This window comes from Pteronotus mesoamericanus, unplaced genomic scaffold (genome assembly GCF_021234165.1).
Source record: "Pteronotus mesoamericanus isolate MK-2021 breed Mesoamerican mustached bat unplaced genomic scaffold, CSHL_Meso_final scaffold_705, whole genome shotgun sequence".
NCBI classification, from domain to species: Eukaryota; Metazoa; Chordata; class Mammalia; order Chiroptera; family Mormoopidae; genus Pteronotus; species Pteronotus mesoamericanus.
In genome coordinates, this window is record NW_026555326.1 from 11,823,781 (window position 1) to 11,847,226 (window position 23,446).

The 23,446-nt window shown below is 42.9% G+C and overlaps 1 protein-coding gene and 1 pseudogene across 1 annotated transcript; both read left to right on the forward strand.

Annotated features, from left to right (window-relative positions):
- Positions 1-758: 758 nt before the first annotated feature.
- LOC129062032 (elongation factor 1-alpha 1-like) lies at positions 759-2,183 on the forward strand (annotated as a pseudogene).
- Positions 2,184-5,740: 3,557 nt separating this feature from the next.
- Positions 5,741-19,697, forward strand: GJA5 (gap junction protein alpha 5). Its single transcript, XM_054563372.1, has 2 exons — positions 5,741-5,869; positions 18,098-19,697. The coding sequence occupies exon 2, from the start codon at positions 18,130-18,132 to the stop codon at positions 19,216-19,218; it is 1,089 nt and encodes a 362-aa protein (XP_054419347.1). The 5' UTR covers positions 5,741-5,869; positions 18,098-18,129; the 3' UTR covers positions 19,219-19,697.
- The last annotated feature ends 3,749 nt before the right edge of the window (positions 19,698-23,446 follow it).

The window sequence follows — 23,446 nt, forward strand, 5'->3', positions numbered from 1 at the left end:
ATTCTTCATTTCCAACTGGTTCATTCTTATTCATATTTTATATGTCCTTTTTCATGATGATGTAGTTCCTACTAAGTTCCTTGTAGTTTTCATCAAGTTCTTTGTGCATCCTTATAACCATTACTTGAACTCTATGTCTGAGAAATTGTTTGCTTTGATTTCATTTAGCTATCTTTCTGGGGATTCCTCCTTTTGTCTGGAAGTTGTTTCTTTGTCTTCCCATTTTAACTGTATCTTTTTGTTTGTTTTTATCTATTAGATAGGTCTACTTTAGCTTCCTGTTTTCATGGGGGTGGTAGTCTATGGTTGGAGTCCTGTGGGACACTATGGTGCAGTCTTCTTGATCTCTTGGGCTGGATGCTTGGAAAGTCCCTTGTGTGGGTTATGTGTGCTCTCCTGTTGTATTAGGGTATTGATTGTTGTTGGCCTGTTAGTTGTGGAGATGTCCCCTCTGGCTGGCTGACTGAGAGGCTCAAACTCAACCACGTCTTGTACACTGGTATGTAGGTGCGACAGAACAAAACAAAACAACACAAAAAAACCCCACAACAAAAACAATTTAAAAAAACAACAACAGCAAAGTCAATGACAAAAGAGCAAAGAATAAGAAAAGAGGAAAGAGAAATAGGACAGTGAAAGAAATAAAAGAATACAAGAAGACCAAGAAAGAAAAATTAATATGACAGGAGACAAGGAAGAAAAACAATGAGTAAAGAATAGAAAGAGGGCTTTTTTTTGCGACGGGTTTGCCACCAGAACACAGGTGTCGAGAAAACCACCACTAAATCAAAGCCAAAATGGGAAAGGAAAAGACTCACATCAACATTGTTGTCATTGGACACGTAGATTACGGCAAGTCTACCACTACTGGCCATCTGACCTACAAATGTGGTGGGATCGACAAGAGGACCATCAAAAAATTTGAGAAGGAAGCCTCTGAGATGGGGAAGGGCTCTTTCAAGTATGCCTGGGTCTTGGATAAACTGAAAGCTAAATGTGAGTGTGGTATCACCATTGATATCTCCCCATGGAAATTTGAAACCAGCCAGAATTACATGACTATCATTGATGCCCCAGGACACAGAGACTTTATCAAAAACATAATTACAGGCACATCTCAGGCTGATTGTGCTGTCCTAATTGTTGCTGCTGGAATTGGTGAGTCTGAAGCAGGTGTCTCCAAGAATGGGCAGACCTGTGAGCATGCCCTTCTGGCTTACACACTGGATGTGAAACAGCTGATTGTTGGTGTTAACAAAATGGATTCCACTGAGCTTCCCTATAGCCAGAAGAGATACAAGGAAATTGTTAAAGAAGTCAGCACCTACATTAAGAAAATTGGCTACAACCCTGACACAGTAGCATTTATGCCAATTTTGGTTGGAATGACGACAACATGCTGGAGTCAAGTGCTAACATGCCTTGGTCAAGGGATGGAAGGTCACCTGTAAAGATGGCAATGCCAGTGGAATCACACTGCTTGAAGCTCTGAATTGCATACTGCCACCAACTCGTCCAACTGACAAGCCCCTGTGTCCGCCCCTCCAGGATGTCTACAAAATTGGTGGTATTGGTACTGTTCCTGTGGACTGAGTGGAGACTCCTGTTCTCAAACCTGACATTGTAGTCACCTTTGTTCCAGTCAATGTTACAACTGAAGTAAAGTCTATTGAAATGCACAATGAAGCTTTGAGTGAAGCTCTTCCTGGGTACAATGTGGGTTTCAATGTTAAGAACATGTCTGTCAAAGATATTCGCTGTGGCAATATGGCTGGTGACAGCAAAAATGACCCACCAATGGAAGCAGCTGGCTTCACAGCTCAGGTGATTATCCTCAACCATCCTGGCCAAATCAGTGCTGGTTAGGCACCTGTTCTGGATTGTCACACAAATCATACTGCTTGCAAATTTACTGAGCTGAAGGAGAAGATTGATTGTCATTCTGGTAAAAAGCTGGAAGGTGGCCCAAAGTCTTTGAAATCTGGTGATGCTGCCATTGTTATATGGTTCCTGACAAGCCCATGTGTGTTGAAAGCTTCTCTTACTATCCTCCTCTGGGCCGCTTTGCCGTTAGTGACATGAGACAGACAGTTGGTGTTGGTGTCATCAAAGCAGTGGACAAGAAGGCAGCTGGAGCTGGCAAAGTCACCAAGTCTGCCCAGAAAGCTCAGGAGGCTAAATGACTATTATTCCCAATACCTCCCACCCCAGTCTTAATCAGTGGTGGAAGAACGGTCTCAGAACTGTTTGTCTCAGTTGGCCACTTAAGTTTAATAGTAAAGGACTGGTTAACAATTACAATGCATCGTAAAACCTTCAGAAGGAAAGGAGAATGTTTTGTGGACCATTTGTTTTTTTTGTGTGTGGCAGTTTATAAGTTATTAGTTTTTAAAATCAGTGCTTTTTAATGGAAACAACTTGACCAAAATCTGTCACAGAATTTTTAGACCAATTAAAACAAAATTTAATGAGAAAAAAAGGAATAGAAAGAGGAAAATGGCAAAAACAAAACAAGACAAAAGAAACCAAAAAAAAAAAAAAACAAAAAAACAAAACCCAAACCCAAGAAAGAATAAAAATAAGAAAAGAAGGAAAACAATAGGGTAAGAAATGGAAATAGTAAAATAAGATATACATAAGAAACATAGAGAAAAAAATTGAAGAAAAAGGAAAAATAATAAAAAGGTTATAAAAATAATGTAAATCATGAAAAAGAACAAAGTGAAATTTTCCTCAGAGATTTTAGTGCCTGCCTGCTGGCTTCTTTCTTTGGATACTGCTCTGATGTTGTCTGAAGCTGATATAAGCCAATGTCAGATGTTGTCCATGTAGAGTTCTTGCCAACCTCTTTGAAGCTACAAGGGACCCACAATTAGTGGCTGTCTTCTCCAGGCTTGGCTGCACACAGGATGTGCCACACTGCACTGCAAGGCTGACTTACCAGCACTGGGCCCAGGGGTGGGTCAGCAAACATCCCAAGGCACTGCAGGATCCACTTCCGCCTGCATCTGCCTGGTGGCCTTGTCAGTCTCAGTTGCTGACCCAGCATTTTCTGAGAGGACTTCTGGTAGAATTGGGAGGATGGGACCCTTGGATTTCCTATAGTGGAGAGGTACTGTTTAGACTTCAGGGAAGATGGTGGATATGTTTCCCCACACCCCAGCCACATGTCTGGGTCTGTTCCAGATTATTTTCCTGAAGTCTGCAGGGCAGAACACCTAGTAGGAAAGCTGGTGGGACATCCAGAGCCCAGAGTTTGGGTGCTGGAAACCAGGAGGATGTTTCTATGGCTCTACTGTGAGGGTGAAGCACCAGACTGGTTCCTGAGAAAATGTATGGAATGGCCATGCACTAAAGCCAGCCTCTGACATCCCCTGAGTCTGCCTATGTTGGTATCTCCTCAGCAGGGGTTAAAATGCAGAGTGGGGAAAAATGATGCAGGATGGGGAGAGCAGGAATCCAGGGGGTGGGGTGAGTTAGATGCCAGAGGATGGGGCAAGTAGGATTCCAGAGGGTGGGGTGAGCAGTGTCCCACATAGTGGGGTAATTATTTTTCCCCTGGGAAAGGCTTGCTCTTCTCAAGAAAAATGGCTGCTGCAGTATCAGGGAATATCCCGGCACAGGGATGCCAGCAGCCACTCTGCCACACCTTTCTCCAACGCCTCCCATTCCAAACTCTCATCAGGTGACTGCAACCCACACTGCCCTCCTTTCTCTGAAGCCCAAGGTGAGTGCCTGTGAACCAAGAAAACAAAACAAAACAAAACAAAACAAAACACAGTGTTTTGGCCCTTTAAAAAATAGTGGCTTTTTCTCCAGCAGTCTCTGTCTCTCCCCAGCACACAGAAACCCCACAGCCTTTCACTGCTAAATGCTACGTGGGTGGCTGATCTCAACTCTGATGCTGCTCCATAACTAGGAGCCCAGTCTGGGGTCCAGGCTTTACTCCTCTCAGGGGGAAGCTTCCACAGCTGTGCAGTAACTTCAGCCTGGTGCCTTCGGGAGCAGGGCCGGGTAATTGTTTTTTCCCTTTCATGTTCCTACTCTTCCTGCCATTCTCAAGGTGGTTTCTGCCTATCCTTGGTTAAAAGTGTCCTCTTCAAGTAGTCTTTGGTTGGTTATTTCAGGTGGCTATTCCCTCCTTTAATTTTCTTTCCAGTTTGGTTCTGGGAGGAGGTGCAAGAAAGATCCTACTCTGCCACCATCTTGTGACCTCCCAGATGTGTATGCTTATGTGGAAAGAGCAAAGAAAAGAATTATGGAATTGGCTAAAATTTTTAATCCTGACTCTATCATTACTAACTGAGTCATGTTATTAACCATGATTATGTTACTTGATTTCTCTGAACCTCAGTTTCCACAAATGTGAGATAATAGCAATGTCTGTCTACCTATATAATTGGAAATTGGATGATTAAGTGAAATAAAAATAAAATATATGAGGTCTGTCCAGAAGGTATCCAGCCATGTAATATGAAAAATAGAGACATTCATTGAAGTAGATACACGATAAAAGAAACATTATACATAGGACAATAATGCCTCAGTCCCCTTCAAAGTAGTCAGTTTAGGACCTCACACAGTTCTCCCTATCACCATCAGCTGCCCTGTTGTATTTTCCTGAATCTCATTGACAGTTTGAAATCTCTTCCCTGTAAAAGGTAATTTTAGTTTTGGGAAAAGCCAGAAGGCATAGGGTGCCAAATCTGGGCTACAGGGGGCCTGAGTCACTTGGGCAATTTGATGTTTTGCCTAAAAACTTTGTGGGAAATGTGATGCATGAGTGGGCATGTTGTCACAAAGCTGCCAATCACCAGTTGCCCGTAGCTTCAGCTTTCTGAATCATCCAAATAGTTTCCATGGAGGAATGTTCAAGCTTAATGCAACATTTTATGCAGATTCGTTGTTCTACTTGCTAGTCATTTTGAATGCAACACCACACAGTACACATGCTCACTCAACAGCTTCTACCGCCCCCATTAACTAGTACAGTGAAGTCATCATTGTTCACCCATGCACATTCCAGTCCACTCTCCTTGGCTGCCAGGTTACAACAGTGTTGCGCAAACTGTTCTCATGATATTAACAATGGCTGGACTTTATCCAGACAGTCTTTGTATATGTTATGTTTCCCCTAGCTTAGTGCCTGAAAGGTTCTTTTTATCATAGAAGGAGGAGAGGAAGAATGATAGAGATGTTCTCTCCTTGTCTTTTGGAGTTGTTAGGTGACCCCTGGTGTCCATTCTGGGTGTTGGTGGTTGTAATTCATGAGAGTGTTTCCCATGCTAGCTGGTGCTTAGCTCACTGATGTGGGCATAGCAGGAGTCCCCAAAAGTCCTTTCCAAGATTGAGTACCCTTTTATTTGACAATAGGAAGAGGACGAGGAAGAGAACCTCTGGGTAGTGCCAGTTTTCCTGCCCTGGCTGAGGAGATTCAGGAGAGGGTTGGGAAGACAAAGCCAGGCTTGGTGCACCACCACCAGCCTCAGGGACAGGGTGAATGTAGAACTGTGGCCACAATGACAGCAGTAGGACAGTAAGGGAGGCAGAGGGCTCTGTCTCCTATGGTGGAGAACACGGTGAGGAGAGGCTGCAAGGTGGTAGAGGGAAGAAAACTTTAAATGAGCAAAGATTCTAAGAGTACAAAAGAGAGAGGGAGAGGGAGGGGCCAGCAGGGGTGGGGGGAAGGGGTGGAGAGAGAAAGAGTAGGAAGAAGTGGGAGGAGGGCGGGTGACAGATACAGACTACAAAGAGGGTGGAAGAGGAACAACTGACAGGCTCAAGAGCAAGGAACAGTGGGCAGTCGGAGGAGAGGTGGCCAGAGGACTAAGAAGCCAACAGAAATTCCAGAGAGGACGAAAAGAAGGAGGTAAGGGTGGACTTGAATTTTAAGAGATAAAATTACCAGTTGATGGGAAGGAGCCGGCAGAGAGAGCCTTGAATTCCAGGCTGGATAATAACAAAACTTTCTGTACCTGTGGGTTTATTCCCCACCCCTCAGTGTTCCCTGTGATGGTGACATTTAGATATATTAAGGGGGCTGGTTTACAAAGCTGAGATAAATGACTTAATTGGTATACAAGGAGCTGTAGAAAGGTGAGTGGAGGGCCCTAGGAATTAGTCCACCCCTTGTGGAGTTGCACTGGTCTATGAGCATCTTGCAAGGGGTCCGCCGTCCATTTCCAAGCACCTTTTTAAAGATAAAATTGGCCCTTTAAAAAAAATCATCACTGTTTTACAATGCTTCCTCTAGGCTTGGAATCCTTTTTGAAATGCTTTTCAGAACATCTAGGAGAGTGTTTTGATTATTTTCCCCCCTAAGGCATGTTGGATGGTTTAAAAATATTCCCTGCTTAGTTTCCTGCATAGTATCATGTCCCACTGGGCACTGTGAGCAATCTGGCCTGCCACTTGCTGTCAGAGGCAAGAGACGGTGAGACCCAGAGAAGAAGCCAGAAGAGGTGCCCACTGAAGGTCACCTTTCCTCCTGGGTACAGGGCAAGGTAGAAGACCACTGGGCTAAAGGTTTCTGTCAGCTCTTTGATGTCTCTTCTAAGCACATGGCAAAAGAACCTGGACTCAGTGGCTGGGAGTCTGGTTCTGGGGCACTGAAGCTGGATAACCCTGGGCATTTCCAGATACTCTCCCTTCTGGACCTCAGTTTCCTCATCTATAACATGAGGGGTTTGAAGTAGAAGGACCCCTCTGGGTCTATTCAGCAGTAACATTGTACAAGACTATGATTCCTTAGGCTCAAATATAATTCAGCTGAAAAAGGGAAGCTTGACACAAGGTTTTTATGTCCTTATTGTGCCTTTGTTCAGTTTTTATTTTATTCTGCCTCCTAGTATCTCATAATGGAGGAATTCCTGGTTCTAACTCCTGAGCATCTCACTTAGCTGTTTCCTGAACAAGGGTCTGGCACGCTGGGTCTGACTGGTCTGACAAGGAAGGTCATTGCAAGGAGCACTGGATAGGGATTTGGGAGACCTGAAGGAAACCCAGCAAAACTAGACAGAGAAGAGACTTTGGGCTCAAAGCTGGGGGCACAAGCTGGTATTTAGAGTCATCCCAGCATGACTTTTATACCAGCAGACCAAGCAGTCTCCATCTCTTCCATCCACTACCTTCAAGTCACAGCCCAGCCCAAACCCTGATTCACTGCTCTCTCGGGACAACTCTGAACTTTCCACCTTCCTGCCAGGCTCCCTAGGGAGACAGAGCTGATTGGAGCCTGCTCCCCGGCTGTCCCTCTAAGCCTTTTCCTTTCTCTAAGCAACTGCCAAAGATCACTGCAAGGATCAGTCCCTGAGACCACAGCATGCATGGAAATGAATACCCGGAGGTGTGTTCACTGGTTTCCAACTTGGCACCCCCAGGGCATCACCTCACCCAGACATGTGAAGTTCAGAGAGCCATGGCAGTAACGTAATTGTGTTGTCCTACCTTGCAACTGCCTCACAACCCCAGAGATGTTCTCGCTGGTCTCCTGCAACTGGTCATCCTGCTTATCTCCTAGCTGCCTCACTCCTGTCTCCCTTACTAGTGCTGAGCCATTAGAACTAGAAGAGGTTTCTTAGATTACCTGTCAACCTCTTCTTCAACAAACAAGGAAAACAAAGCCTGGAAAAGGGAAGTGACTTGTTGAAGATGACACAGAGAATCGGGGCCAGGTCAGTTTGGAGAATACCCTGTTCTGCTCATTCCCACTAGGACTCTCCTGAGTTTAGTCCTTGGCTGTGGTTCCTAAGCCTCTGTCCTTTTCCAAACCTTCCTGCTTCTTCCATTTAAGCATCCCTACAATCCTATTTTCTGGCAGGGACATCCACCTGCACAACTGTTCATCATCAAAGCTGGATGGTTGGGGGGCACATGCAGTGGAACTCTAGCAGCCAGCAGGCTGCCACAGTGCAGCCTGGCCTCTTGAATATTGGCTGATTCCATCTTGGGATCCAACCAATTCAAACAGGACTGGGAATCTGTCTGTGTGTATCAGTCAGGACAGGGACTAAGAAGACCTGCTGTCTGCAGAGCGAGTGAGATCCCAGGCCCAGGCTCTGCCCTATTTCCCAGGGAAGACTTCATCTGCCAGGAATTCCAGCAGCTATGCTCTCTGTGAACTGGGTGCATTTTAGGCTTAAAGATTGAGCTCACCAATGTAAAGAGATACTCATTTTTCCAGGAAAGCTTCAGGTTTCCTAGAAAAGAAGCTGACTTCATGTCTATAGTCAGAAGCTGCTGGCTCCTGGCAAATGAGAGCTTGATGCCATTTTGTGAATCAATTGTTTCTGACATATTAGCAAATGAGAGTCAAAAATAATTCAGCCTTCAACAATCCACTCACTTTCATAAAGAAAGAGAGTCAGGAGGTCCCAGAATCAGAGATATTGAAATAGCATAGAGGGACCTTGGAGTTTATATAATTCAGGGGTAGGGCAGAAGGGAGAACCTGGGCATTTAGAATCACATTCAGAATGGAATTTCAGTTGAGTGACCTTGGCGGCATGTCTCTGATCCTGTTTCTTCATCTTCCAAAGAGGTTAGTAAATGCCTCCCTTGTGAGGATTTATGAGAATTAAATAAAATAATGTATTTAAAATGGCTATCACCTACTAAGTGCTCAAAGAACAATAAAACAATTTGGAGAATCCAAGTAACCTGATCCTTGGCCCAAGTGTCTTCAAATTGTATTTCATTCCATGCAATGGCCTTCCTACCATGGGGGCTTGCTGTGACATGTAATTCACAGGTATTGCCTGGTTTTTATGACCACAGATTTTTTTTTCTGGGATTACCGTTGCTTACCTTTAAACCTGGAATCAGAAAATCTGGATTTGCCTCTTGGCTTTGCCACTAACTTGCCATACTATGACAAGTGAGTGAGTCACAAATTCCCCAGATATTCTAACTTAGAGCTAGAAGGGCCTTAGCAACCATCCAGTTCAGCCACTTGGTTTTATACATGAGTGCACCGAAGCTCAATGACAGGTAATATCTAGGGTCACAAAGAATTAGTTGAAACTGAAATAGTTCATAAAGAATACTTTTAGATTTTTCATAAACCCTGGCATCTTCATGACTCAGAACTTCAAAACAAGGCAGATGTGGTTGGTGGTCCAGATGCCCCATCTCAGATTGCAGAGTAGAAAACCTACTTCTTGTCCAAGTGGAACTGAGCCAGTTTCAAACCTACCATTGTGGGTGTGCCTTCAGATTGGTGATTAGATTCAAAAGTGCTGCAGCTCCTCAGATGGAAAGAATCACAGGAAGCACACATTTTATAATATGGAGTCCAGCTCCAGGACCAAAACTTTGAGTTAAAAAAATGTTGGAAGGCAGACTGGACCAATTACAAGAATGAGAGGGGCCTGATCTACACTTCCTTCCTTCTCCACCCTGCCTCCAAGGATCTTCACATCTAGTAAAATAACCAATTTATGGTTTAATTAATATCCTTCCCATTGCCCTTGTTTTTCCCTCCTCTGATAGTCACCCTTCTCCACTCCATGGCACATGGGGGTCCTTGCTGTTTCACTCTAACCAGCCTGCTGTACTTTCGAATTCTGCATAAAGTTGGCTAGTTTGATCATGTTTGAGAGAATTTTTTTCTGGAAATGTCAGAAAAGAAAAACAAAAAAATAACATTATTGAGTAGCTACTACATGACAGTTCTGTACTAGGCAATTCCACATAGCCACAGATTGTTTAATATCCACGAGTAACCTTTTTTATTTTTTCAGATTAGGAGGAAACTAAGAAGTTAAGTGACTTGCCTAAGGTCACACTACTAGAGAACTATGGAGGCAGAGTTAGAATCTCACTATTCCTTAAGAACCATGAGCCCCACCACCTAACTATTTCTGTTTCCTTTGTTCTTGTTATGATTTGACATCAGTGGAACACTAGAGCCTGCTGCTTGGCCAGCTGAGAAACTGGCAATAGACACTGCGGCAGCCAAGAGCACTTAATGGCTAAAAAAGGAAATAACTTTCTATATGTGAATTCTGGCCAAATGGTGGCAGTTGCTGAAGCCTGGGAATCCTGACCAATGTGGGCTGAAGGCTTGATGTAATCATTAATTCTAGGAACAGCATATGTAACAGATAGCCTAGGCTAAAAAAAACCACTTTGACCTTCTTATAGAAACTAGGAAAAGCCCTGTTTGGGGAGTTAAGAGACTGGGCTCTCAGTTACATGTTTGTCACCAGCTGTCAGCCCTAGAGATGCTTTGATTTTCTTTACCTTTTATAAACAGAGAAAATGTAGGCTTTGGAAGAGGGCATACCAGGTTCAAGTACCCTAGGCAGTATTTGCTAGTTGTGAGACTTTGTACAAGCTACTTGACCTGTGAGCCTCAGTTTTTTTCATCTGTAAAATGAGATAATACTTATTTCCTAATAGAGTTAATGTACAGGTAAGAAAGTATAGTTGTACAGTGCTTCACATGAAAAAAACACTTAGTGCTATCTGTTATTACTATTACTTAACTTCCCTCAACCCTTATCTTCATCTTGTATAAAAATAAAAATATGATCTCTAAATTTCTTTCAGCTCTACTGTACTATGAATCTATGACAAGATGGTGGGGATAATAAGGAAATATAAGCATTTCAAAAATATAAATTTCATTAATAACTGCATAGCTACTAATCACCCTTCTCAGGACAAAGGAAGACCTCTCAATATTTTATTGTAATGGCAGATCTCCATTTGCCACCCCTCCCATCACTCCTTATAAGTATTTCTTCTTCCAACACTTTAAGAAAAAAACATTTTTACCCTGGCATAATTCTCTTTCTCCATTTTGCCTGCTCCTCTCCACCTCCTTGGCTATGAAACAACTGTTAGCAGGGTGTCTCTGAGTGGGCCACTCTGTTCTTGCCAGAATAAAATAAATTGAAAGAGGAGTTAATTATCTGCCATTGGAATAGGAGGGACACTAAAGTGATACTTTGTTTCAGCCATCTGTCTCTCATGCTCTCTTATCTCTATCTCCTCTTTCCTCCATAGTGATCAAGGTTCAAGGGTGCAGGTCCCCAGTAGACTTCAAATTCTGGGAAAGCTGCCCATACTGCCCAGCTCAATAGCTGTAGCTATACCATATACCGGTCATTTCCCCTGAGCTTAAAGTAGCTACCCAAACCTTTCAGGAAAAGAATGAAAATTATAAACGTAAGAATTGCCTCAACCACTTACAAATCAAATCCCTAATCTAACCATGATCTTACAGACATCCTGAGACAGTCTTCTCAGGTAAATGTGGTTAGACTTTGGTAAAAATTTTCAAGAAAGGAACTTGGTGATTTAGGTAGTCTAGCACAATTGTTCAGGCAGGGGCTTCGCTTCCAGGCTAGACAACAGCTGAGCTTGAAGCCAACCACCTGGCTTAATAGCAGTGTGATCTAGTTCAAGTCGCCCTCTCTGAGCTCTCTAAAAAGGAGACAGGGACAGCCCCTACTTCCTCATGTTTTTGTGAGAATCAAATGAGAACAAAATATATAAAGAAAGGTGTAAGTGCCTAGCACATAGGAAGGTCTCAATTAAGTGTTAGCTTATCTCATTATTACTATTATCACCTAGATTCAAATTCTCTCTTTGTGTAACTCTGGGTGAACTAGAAAATAGAGCTGAAAATCTCCAAGGATAATGAAGATTCCTGAGGTAGATGATGACCAAGACCACTTTCTAATGTAATTCTCCCTCCATATCCATTTTAGGGAAAAACTATTAAAGTGAGGAGAAATTTAAAAAATGTACATTAATGATTAAGGTATAGAAGAGTTCTGAGATGATGGTTTTATTTGGTGCTTTATAAAACCACTCTGATGTCTGACATAGCAGCTCAATTAACACTTTCTGAACTGAACTGCACTGACATGATGCTGTATCTAAGACATCCTTTAAGTGAAGTTCTTTGTCTTTTCACAAAAGAATTCTCTTAATTAGGAAGCAAGTCAACCCTGCCCTGTGACACATTCTACTATATAGTGTGCAGAATTACAGGATGGGGCCAGGGGACTCTTCTTATGACTATGAATAACAACATTTATTGAAAACCAGAGATCTGTTAAATTATGTCCAAAACATGTGTCATTGTTCAGAATTAGATACAGACTCTATGGAGTGGTCTTAAAATCTAATTTTGACAAACTTGGATGAGCTCCCCAGTGATCTGGGGGAGGAGGCAAAGAAAGAATCATCCATATTAATGGAGTCTCTGCTCCAGTCGTATATAGCCGTGCTCATACCAGCAGAGGGCTCTCTCCCTGGCAGTAGCTTCTGTCTCCTTGATGCCCTGGCCACCATAATTATTTTGCAGGTGCCCCCAGGCCATCTTCCCAGGGAGGCCCCACTCCTGTCATTAGGTGTTTGAGTTACCCTAACTCCATCATCCATCCATTGTCCTGTTTTGTTTTGTTTTTTGTTAAAGTACATGAATCAGTTATAAGGCACAATGTTAAGCACTAAGGGCAATAAAAAAGGAGGATTTCAGGGGGAGGATGCAGTGAAGAATAAAGAGGGGACTTGTCTTCAAGGAGCTCAGGGTTGAGTTGGAGAGATAATACACAGCCAGTAGAGCAAATAAATCCACTTTGTGAAACTGATCTGAATGATTCTTTCTTTAATCCCCTCAGCATCCACCCAGTGCTGGTCACATCAAGGGAGTGTCATAAATATTTGCTTGCTTACATAAAAGCTGACCCCTAGGCCTTAACACTAAATGGCAGAGTCCTTTCTCAAATCACTCACTGCCCCAGGGTGTGCAGAACTTTTGAAGTTCCAAAGCAGGAGACAGAAGAATTGATGAGCTCTGCTCTTACAGAGGAGATGGAAGGAAACTTTCTAGTCTTCACTGACTTGATCAGAAACTCTGGAGTGAAGTCCTGGATATGTTGCCATTAGTCCTTGTTTCTTCTCTACATGTCTCCTCCTTTGCAAAATGAGTAATAACCATCACCCCACAGAGTGGTTATAAGGAGTCATCATTCAACAATAAAAACTGAGTGTCTATATGTCCTGAAGGTATTCAGTTTTTAACAAAATAAATACTGTTCCACCCCATTGGAGTCAACAATGGAATGTAAGAGAAGCACATTTTGAACTGGGTAAGGCTTAATTTTTTTTATCACTGAACAGAAGAAGAAAGATTTGAACCTCTGTAGGATCACTTTGCAAATTTACCATTAGACCAAACATTTTTTTCAATCATTAAAAAGTCATTTATTATGTACCTAATGATAAAATCTAATGAAATAAGTACACAAAGTAGAAGACAGAACTTTGGACCTTGAGAAGTCTACTACCCATTTGAGGCAAAAGCCTTTAAATCTTTGAGAGCAGAAATCATGCCTGGTTTTATTAATTCAATAGCTATCATTGAGTGCCTAATTGTGCCAGGCTGGGTACTTCTTAGATATTATTTTCAGTACCCAGTGATAGGCACATAGTAGAGATTCAAAAAAGAACTTGCAGAACTTTTGGAGAACAAGTATAAGGCAGCACATAACTAAGCATGAAAATGTATCCTTATTCAGAGTTCAGGAGACATCAGAGAGGGTTGAGGCCAACTTCAGAAGACTTCTCCATTATCTACTTAGATTTGTGGAGTCCGAGGAAGAGGTCTGGGCTGAGCTGATGTTAATCTGGATTGCTCTAAATTGACTTTCTTTGGAAACATTAGCTGCATAGAGGGCAACAGTGCCAAGGAGAGCCCTGGATTGGGATGTAGATAGGAGAATTTTATTTCTAGCCAAGGAATACATGAAATAGGGTTGATAAAAATGATTCATGCTCACTATACACAAAACTTTCCTTTGGCCTTTTCCCTCTTATCCAAGCACCATATCCTGTTACCAAATAAGTTCCCCGGTGATCCCTCCAAAATTTTTGCTTTGTCCCAGGACATGACAGATTGAAAGAGGACATTGAAGGTTTTGGACTGAAAAAACTTGAGAGTTGTGATGCTCTTATCCAGTTTCTAGGGACCATCTCTTTTTACCTTAGGGGATTTCAGAACTTGTATCAGTTACAAAGGGCTGCAAAATTCAGTTATCCAGAGCTCACTGGAGGGCTCTGATCTAAGGTAGCCCTTCTTGACCTCCTAAACTAGAGTTAGCCTCCTGCCATATAGTCTTGCAGTGCCCTGTATTTCCTAATATTAACATGTCATGTTTTATTGTAATTGTTTAATCTCTTCCCTTAATTAAGGGAAATAAAAGCAGTTAAGCTCAGAAAAGGCAGGGAGTCCTTGTCTTTTTAACTGCTGCATCTTTGGTGCCTTGCATGATGCCTGGCACCTGGTAACCACACAATGAAATTATTAAATAAGGGAATGAAAGGGAAGAATGACATTGAGGTCATTGAGGTAGAGGGAACATGAGGAGCTAAGATAAAAGAGTGAGAAATTGTGTACTGTATGTGTATACAGGTAATTGTGTAGCTTTTAAGTAGTGAGTATGTAAGAGCAACAGTGGAAAAAGAGGGTGAGGTTATACTGTGACAGGTCTCAAGTGCAAGTTAGAGTTTGAACTTTATAAACTATGGGAAGCCAGTGAAGCTTGAAGCTAATGCAGTGAGATATATTACCAGCGTATTTGACAGAATCCATTCATAGCACTGGCAGCTTCCTTTGCACCTCCAAACACACTTCCTGCCAGAATATGCATAATAAGCTATGAAACATTTAAATGCTATATACCCAGTAAATTCAATGAGTATCTAATCTATAAGTTTCTGTGGGTAGGGTTGGGGTGGGGACCCCAAAAGGACTCAGTGTAACTGGGAAACTGACTTCAGCCAGGGACCCTTCATATAATAAACTGAGCAGCTGATACATGCTAGCAATTTTAAGTTTCTCTGACCTTGCCTGAGTCATTCAGGAAGTCACAAATGAGAGGTTTTTCACCCTATTTGCTGCCATCGAGGCCCAATGGGTTTGCCCTGTCCCATCCATCCTGGGCTAGTTTCTCTTGTACCCTCCTGAGGAGGCATCCTTTCCAATACTGTGTTTCTGATATTCCCTGCTGTTCCTTTCTATATCTTTGCTTTACTTCTTCCAGATGGATTTCTTGGACCACCTGCAAGAGCATCAGCAGTGAAGCCACTTTGCAGACCAAAGCAAAGCATCACATTCTTTGCCTAGAACTATTTTTATATTTCTTTGGGGACTTGCAAGGATTAAGCGATAGAGTCAGAAGATGAAGGAAAAAGTCTTCAGGGGTTAAGGACAGTTTATAAAAGTTGCTCCAAATCCTGGAATAATATGACATTTATTTCTCTCCTTTCACTCACTTTTTGTTTGCATTTGTTTTCCTCTTTCTTTCTCTCCTTCTGCTTTTCCACCCATTTCTCTCCTCTTCTTTGTAATATACCTCTCTCTCTTTCTATTTTCTCTTTCTCCAGTCCTTTTCCTTCTCCACCACTGTCCTTCCTGGTAATGGCTGTCTTTCATTCAGTTCTTAAAGGCTGAGCACTGTGCTAAGTGCTTTTTACCCATCATCTCATAATACTCCAAGAGCTAAATAATACTATCCCCATTTTACAAATGACGAAATTGAGAGATCCAGTAACTTCTCCAAGTTAAGCAGATAACAGTGTTTTGAACTCCACTTTGCTAACCACTGCCGCCTCCTCCCCCCACAAGCCATCTTCTCTTAACAGTTACATGGTGTCCTTTTCTCCATTTTCCAACTCACCCTTGTCTTTCACCTCTTTTTCTTCCTCCTCTCTCTTTATCCTCTCTCCTTCTCTTTTTCCCCTTCTCTCAGACACTCATCACATCCTGGTCCCTACACATGTGTGGCTGACCCTGAAAGTGCTGAACACTGTGCAAGTGCTCACAAGAGATGACAGACTAAACTCTTATCAGGCATTTTCCTTTTGAGTAAATGCTTTACATTTTTCTACATTGTCTTATCAAAACCAGAGGAAAAGCCTCAAGACCTGGTTGAGTCTTTGATATGTAGGGAAACAGAGATAAGGTCCTTCCTCTCACTCATAAATTCTCTCATTTCCAGAGACTCTGTACTCTCATGGTTGGAGAACATAGAGGGGTGAAGAGGGGCTGGTAGGACAAAGGCCAGGAGGCTGGTCTCTATCAAGGTATCAACTCAGGAGCCAAAGAAGCCTAGACCATAAAATATGGTACACCCACCCTCTCCTTTCTCACGTGTATAAAAATATTTCGATAAGAATCAGGGGGTATACAGAGTGAAAATGTGAAGGTCAAAGTTTGAACTTGACAGTCTCTAAGGTCCCATCAGAATCTGCAGTTTTATGATTCTAATAAGGGAATATTTATGTTTGGTTCCTAATTTTTTTTTTTTTTAGTTGTTCTGTTGATTAGAATTGGTTACAGGCTTAAGCCATGAGGCTATTTATTGCTCATTAAGAATTTTACAGGTAGGACACTCCAGAGTTTCAGAAGCCTCAGGGCACTAGCTGGCATTTCTGAGATTCTCTGGGAAGCCTGAGACATCTTGGCTCATACAACCCTGTCCACAGGCAGGAGGGAGTGGGGGTGGGAAGGACTTCAACTGAGCCTCCTTCTGTATACTAAGGGATGGAAAAGCATTTCCTAGAGCGCTCCCTCCACATTAGATTCCTCCGATACCTCACTGACCTGAACTAACTGACGTGAAAACTGCAAAGTGAAATCTGGCCTTTCACCCTGCTAAGGGGACCAAGGCCAGGAATAGGGGAGTCAGTTTACCACCAGGTAGGAAACACCAGTGTTTGACGTCCCCTCCTTAATTCACTCAACTGAGATTTACTAAGCACCAACTCTAGGCCAGGCTCTGAGTGGGTGCTTGGTAAAGTCAGTTTCTGGTCTCCATGACCCTTGGCTGGAAGAATACAGACAGGAAAAGGATTACAAAAAAACATGGCAAGTGCTAGGAGAAGAGTGAGTAAGGCACCACAGGAGCTGAAGAGGCTCAGTTTGAGAGAGCAGAGAGGGCTGGAAGAAGACATGACTGGGTTAATTTTGAAGGATAAATGTGATTCAGCTGGGTGTAAAGGGCCTGTAGGAGATGGTAGAGAGGACATCTGGGAATCTTCCAGATTTGGCATGGCTGGATAAAGGGAACTAAAGGCAGCAGGCGGATAATGAGGCTGAAGAAGCAGGCAAGGGCCTAATGAGGGAAGGTTTTGCATGAGACATAAAGGGTTGGGGCATTCTGGATGTGAGAGTGAGCAGGTCTGTGTGGGGTACCTCTGTATGTACGCAGAAGGACAAGCCAAGGTGTACACTGCAGTAGTACTGAGGTGCAGGAGATTCACATTGCCAACTGCTTACCAGTGGGAGGAACCTGAGCATTCATCTGCAATACCTTTAGTGAGAGTGACCGAAGACTTTTTGTTTGCTATGTCCCAATACAACTGGTCCATACTGGATGGCTCTGAGAGTTAGAAAATTCTTCTTGAGGGGCCAAATTTGTCACTCTTTACTCCTCCACCTGGTTCTGTCCTCTTAGAGCCATAACATTTTTGTATTTTGCCTAACATGCATTCAAATACATGGGACATTTGTGGTATGATTTTCAACACATCACATACTCTTTAAATTAATCCTTAAAATTCCCTGGTATAGCTATTCTGATCCCCATTTTACAGACAAGGAAATAGACTCAGTGAGTTTGTGCCCAGAATCACATTTGTAGATTTGCAGACTTCAATGCTGTGTTCTTTCCACAACTTCAGTGTTTCTCCAGGTGTGGTGCTTGACCGGCCTGCCTCGGAATCACCTGGGTTGTTTAGTTAAAATCCAGATTCCCAGGGAGTGGGCACCCCAGATCAACTGAAGTAGAATCTCTGGGAGTAAGAGCATAGAATCCATATTGTGACACACATGTCATTTCACTTCTAGATCCATTAAAGTGTGGGAACCATGTTCTAATCTCGCTAATAGAACTACTTTCAATCTTCTCTTTGTATTTTTGCTGAGGGCTGGGAAGAGGGTAAGAGAGTTTTTTAGGTGAATTTGACTTAGTTGCACTTTCTTAACGCATTGCTATTAATCAGTGGAATCCCAGAGCAGGACTAGATCTTCCAGACTCTCGCAGAAGTATCCCTCTCTTTTTCTCTTCCCTACTTGCAGGAGTCTTGGTGCCTGTTCTCTGCTGAGCCAAAATGGGAGACTGGAGTTTCCTGGGAGAGTTCCTGGAGGAAGTACACAAGCACTCTACCGTGATCGGCAAGGTCTGGCTTACCGTCCTCTTCATCTTCCGCATGCTGGTGCTGGGTGCAGCTGCCGAGTCTTCCTGGGGCGATGAGCAGGCTGACTTCCAGTGTGACACGATTCAGCCAGGCTGCGAGAACGTCTGTTATGACCAAGCCTTCCCCATCTCCCACATTCGCTATTGGGTGCTGCAGATCATCTTCGTCTCCACGCCATCGCTGGTGTACATGGGCCACGCTGTGCACCATGTGCGGATGGAAGAGAAGCGGAGATTACGGGAAGCTAACAGGGCCAAAGAAGTCCAGGGCGCTCGCTCTTACGGATACCCAGTGGGCGAGAAGACAGAGCTGTCCTGCTGGGAGGAAGTGAATGGTAAGATTGTCCTCCAGGGCACTCTGCTCAACACATATGTCTGCAGCATCCTGATCCGCACCACCATGGAAGTTACTTTCATTGTGGGCCAGTACCTCCTCTACGGGATCTTCCTGGACACCCTGCATGTCTGCCGCAGAAGTCCCTGCCCCCACCCTGTCAACTGTTATGTATCTCGGCCCACGGAGAAAAATGTCTTCATTGTTTTTATGATGGCTGTAGCCGGACTGTCCCTCTTCCTCAGTCTGGCTGAACTTTACCACCTGGGGTGGAAGAAGATCAGACAGCAATTTGCCAAGTCAAGGCAGGGCATGGCTGAGTGCCAGCTTCCTGGCCCCTCTGCTGGTGTAGTCCAGAGCTGTACACCTCCCCCTGACTTCAGTCAATGCCTGGACAATGGTCCTGGGGAGAAATTTTTCAATCCTTTCAGTAACAAGATGGCCTCCCAGCAAAACACAGATAACCTAGCCACTGAGCAGGTACAAGGCCAGGAGCAGATTTCTGGAGAAGGTTTCATTCACATCCACTATGCCCAGAAGCCTGAGGCAACCCATGGACTCTCCCCAGGTCACCACCTCCCCAAAGGCTACCAGAGAGACAAGCGCCGACTCAGCAAGGCCAGCAGCAAGGCCAGCAGCAAGGCCAGGTCAGATGACCTATCAGTGTGACCCTCCAGTGTGAGGGAACCAGGACCAGGTGGGAACAAAGAAAGCTCAGAAAGGGAAACTGTGTCCCTTCTGACCCCACCTCTTTCATCCTCATCACTGCTCTGCTCCTTTTGGGTCCTGGGTTTCAAAGGCATTGCTCATTTTTTACACAATGTATAACTAGGGTTCTGTGAGTCAGAAACATATGTACCCACTCAAGCTGCTGTCTCTTCCACATCCTCTACCAGTGCTTAGTGAAGACTTTCAGATTATTCATTGAGCAGGGTAGAGTAAGGGAGGGAACTATGGCAAAAGCTGGCCTGGGAAGGATAAGATAATTCTCTCTCTGCTAGCCACATACCAGATGGGTTCTCTGAGTCTATGGTTTCCTTGATCTGATTACCTCCCTCCTGCAAGGAAGACTCCAAAGTTCCTAGCCAATAAAGAGCATGAATCAAAGGATTTGCATTAGATGTGCTCTTGAATCTGTTGTCTCCATGGGCCAGACCTTGGAAGGGTGGTGAGGTTGACTTGGGCTGCTCTTGGCTGCTTTTTCCCAGTCTTACTTAAAAAGAGGTCTTTGGAACTTAACCAGCTGCTTCAACTTTACAAGTGCCTTAGTATATATGTCTGGCAAATGTCCCACCTTGATGATGTTGCAGCCTTTCCTTCTGCGAGGGTATACAAACCAGTCCAGGGAGTTGAAAGTTCCCCTAGGAAGCCACTGTGCACAGACTCCACTGGAATTCCTACCACCACCTGTCAACCTGTAGTTTTTACAGTTCAACCTGATGATAGAAACCATTCTTTCCCTTCCTCTCTTGGTTGTTTACCCAGTGCTCTCTTAAAGACCTTATTGACCAGGATACCCAAGAAGCTGTTGCTTTCTTTCAGATCCTGACCAGATCACCAGCCACAGAAGCCAGTGGAATTTCCCCAGGTCTTATTAAAATAAAGGGGACATTGCGCTTCTCAGATTTCCCTTAGGGGAAAAAATTGTATTGTGAAGATGAAAATTAAAAGAGGAGAGAAAATACTGGAAAATGATATTTCCCTCCTATTTATTTCCCTTGTTGACTGCCAACTTAGAGTACCAAGAGGTATGATGATGGCTATGGAAGCCCCCAGATTTCTCTCTCCTTGGAAGATTTACTGGGGGCATAGGCGTTTTGGGGAATCTACAGCTCTCTCAGCAGGGTTCTTGTTTAAGAGCACAGAGATTTCTGTGTCTCCCTGGTGCTCCTAATGAGACTGCCAGGTGGAGACTTCAGAAAAGCCCTTCTTTCCCCAGGGACTGACCTTGTTTCTCTAGTCAGTCCACACACAATGGGTTGCCATTTTGGATGAAGGTAAAGGATGCTCAGAATTAGGTACTGTGATACATGGGGAAATGGTTACTTTTAAAAATGTGTGTGTGTGTGTGTATGTGTGTGTACTCACTGAAAGGGTGGGTAAAAGAGAAAGGAGGTCTGAAATAAGTAAAAGAAACCTTAGAGAAACTTGAGTTTTTCTGCCCTCCCCTCCAGGTGACTTACAGAGGGACTGAGCCTCACTGTTTTCAGTTTCATCAGCTTAAATGGATAAGCATGAGAGGTTGGGACAGAGGAGAGTGGAGGCTCAGAAGGAGGCTGAGCGTTTAGCCCACCTTCCCATGTCCTGGTCCCTCTGCTAATATTTTGATTGTATTGGTGGGCAGAGTGAAGGATGAACATAGAAAGGTAGAAGGAACTGACTGGGATGCCGTCTAGGGAAGAATGATGTGTCATCCCAGATCCCTAGAGGGGATACCCTTTTATCTATTGTCTGGCATTGACATTAAGACTCTCCAAAACAAAACAAAACAAAACAAAAAAGACTCTCTCTTCCATCTCTGAAATCTGGTTTGTGAAATGAGTGTTCTTGAATTGGAAATGCCATGAGATCAGTTTTTGATGATGGGGCTTTCAGGAAGGAAAAAGGAAATATCATGTGTAGTTTTTTCTTAATAAAGTCTGGCCCTATCTTTACCTCTCCTTCTGTTTCTTCCATACTGTGACTACACAAGAAGGATAGCAGACTTGGTTGGGGAGGGAAGCAGATGGACCCTCTCATTAGTCAGTCAGTAAGGCAAAGAGCTTTAGAATCAGACATACAAGTGTTAAAATTCCAGATGCTGATTTACAGCTTGATTCCAGCAAGCTTTTTAATTTCTGAGCCTTGGTTTTCCCATCTATAAACTAAACTAGTAATATTACCTCATAAGTTTGTTAAATGAGAGATTATTTATAAAGAATTCAGCAGAGTGACTGGGAAATAAGTTTGTTATTAAATGGTCATTGTTGTTGTTGCTATTATTATCTTTAGTATTTTTGTTATTATGTTGAATATATAGTATTTGAAAATCTGGTATGTTGAGGAATGATTCCAGAACTTCTCTTTGTGGAGCTCACAATCTACCAAAGGTGATCATATTTACTCACATAAAGAAAACAATTAGAATAGAATTAAATGGGAATTCATTTACAATATTATTAATTCTAAGAACCATAAGGCCCCAAGAAATGACATATATGAAAAAACTACACAGAAGGGAAGAGATCTTACTTGGGCCTTAAAGAGTAGCTAAGGCTTTAGAGAAGTAGAGACCTTAAGGATGACTCTGTGAAAAATAGGTCTTGGTATTCCCATTTTACAGACATGTAAACTGAGGTTTAAGATTTGAGTAAAGTGGCTTTTCACAGACCTCTCTGATTGAGATTGTGTCTTTTTGAAAAGAAGAAATGATTCTTGGTCCAAACAAAAGGTGAAGGGACCACCCTGTCCTTAACCAATAAATGGGTGCCATTTTCTAGAGAAAGAAATAAAGGCTGGGAAAAACAAATAGAAGTGTTATCTGAACTGTCAATCAGCCTTGTTTATCAGGGCAGGAAAACTTTTTCAGAGAATTTGCAGAGAGATCATAGAACACATCTTGTGACACCTGTGTTGAGACTCAGGGGTGCATGTGGCATCCGTCCAAGTGTAAGGTGCTCGGCCCTGAGATGCCTGAGGAGTCCAACTGGAAAAAGCATCTGGGATCCATTTTTCCCCCTAGGAAAAAAAAGTACATCTCATGGTTTTATAAACACAGCTATCAACATTTAACAATTTATGTTACTCCCAAATTGCAAAAGCCAAAAGACTTGGTTTATAGTAAAAGTTCAGCCTCATCTATCTTCTCTCATTTTCTCCTCCTTTCCCTCTCTAAGGGTTCACCACCAAGGACAGTAAATTGGATAATAATATAGTGAACAAACTTTTAAGTTGTAGGCTCCTGCAGCCCCTTTTCCTTAATTTCCTTCCTCCAGTTCCAGATAAGACCAGAGTTTCTATACTGGTTTTTCATTCCTATGACTAATACATTGAAGTGGTTAAAATACTAATAACACATCTATAAAAAATCATAATATGAGTCTCAGATTTATTTCCAATAGCAAATGTTGGTAGAGAATAAAACAAAGGAGCAAAGGCACTAGGCACCTTGCAGTTGTCTTGAAGGATTGTTTTTGTGGATGTAGAGATGAAGAAAACAGTGAGGCTGGAGGGAGCTGCTAAAGACAAGTTGCCCACTTCCCAATCCTCAGTAGATTCTGGAAACTCTCATGGTTTGTCCACATATTGGTACTTAGCAATAGCAGAATTTACAAATAATATATAAATAGAAAAAGATCAGTAGTTTTTACTCTTGTCAGTCTCCTGATAGTCAACAGAAATGAGTATGGTCTATAGTTTTTATTATTGTTTCAATTGTAAAAGAGAAAACATTTCACTCAACAAGCATTTATTGAGCACTGCTTCAAGCTAGGCACTATATTAAGCTTTAAGAATACAATGATATAAAATGACATCATTCCTGCCTTCTGGAGCTTACAGTATTGTGGGGAAGACACACTAACCAAGTAAACAAGCAAAATAATTATACATTGTGGTCAGTGTCAAGAAGGATACAGGTGAGGGGGACAGGAAAGGTCAAAGAGGAAATTTCTTCAGACAGGGTGGGCAGAAAGTCCTTTCTGAGGAGGTAACATTGATGCTGAGGTCTGACAGCTGAGAAGAAACCAGGCACTGATGAGTAGAAGAACCCAGGTTGGGGAACCCAAATTCCTCCCAGAAAGCCACAGAATACAGTTGTCCCTGACCTCAGTCTGGTCCAACATTTTTGAAAGACACAAAATTCAAGCAGCTCCTAAAACAACACTGCTTGTCACCAACTGTTACAACATGGATACTT

Bases quoted from the DNA above. Each gene is read 5' to 3' on its own strand.
- GJA5 (XM_054563372.1), top strand. From the start codon at position 18,130: ATGGGAGACTGGAGTTTCCTGGGAGAGTTCCTGGAGGAAGTACACAAG.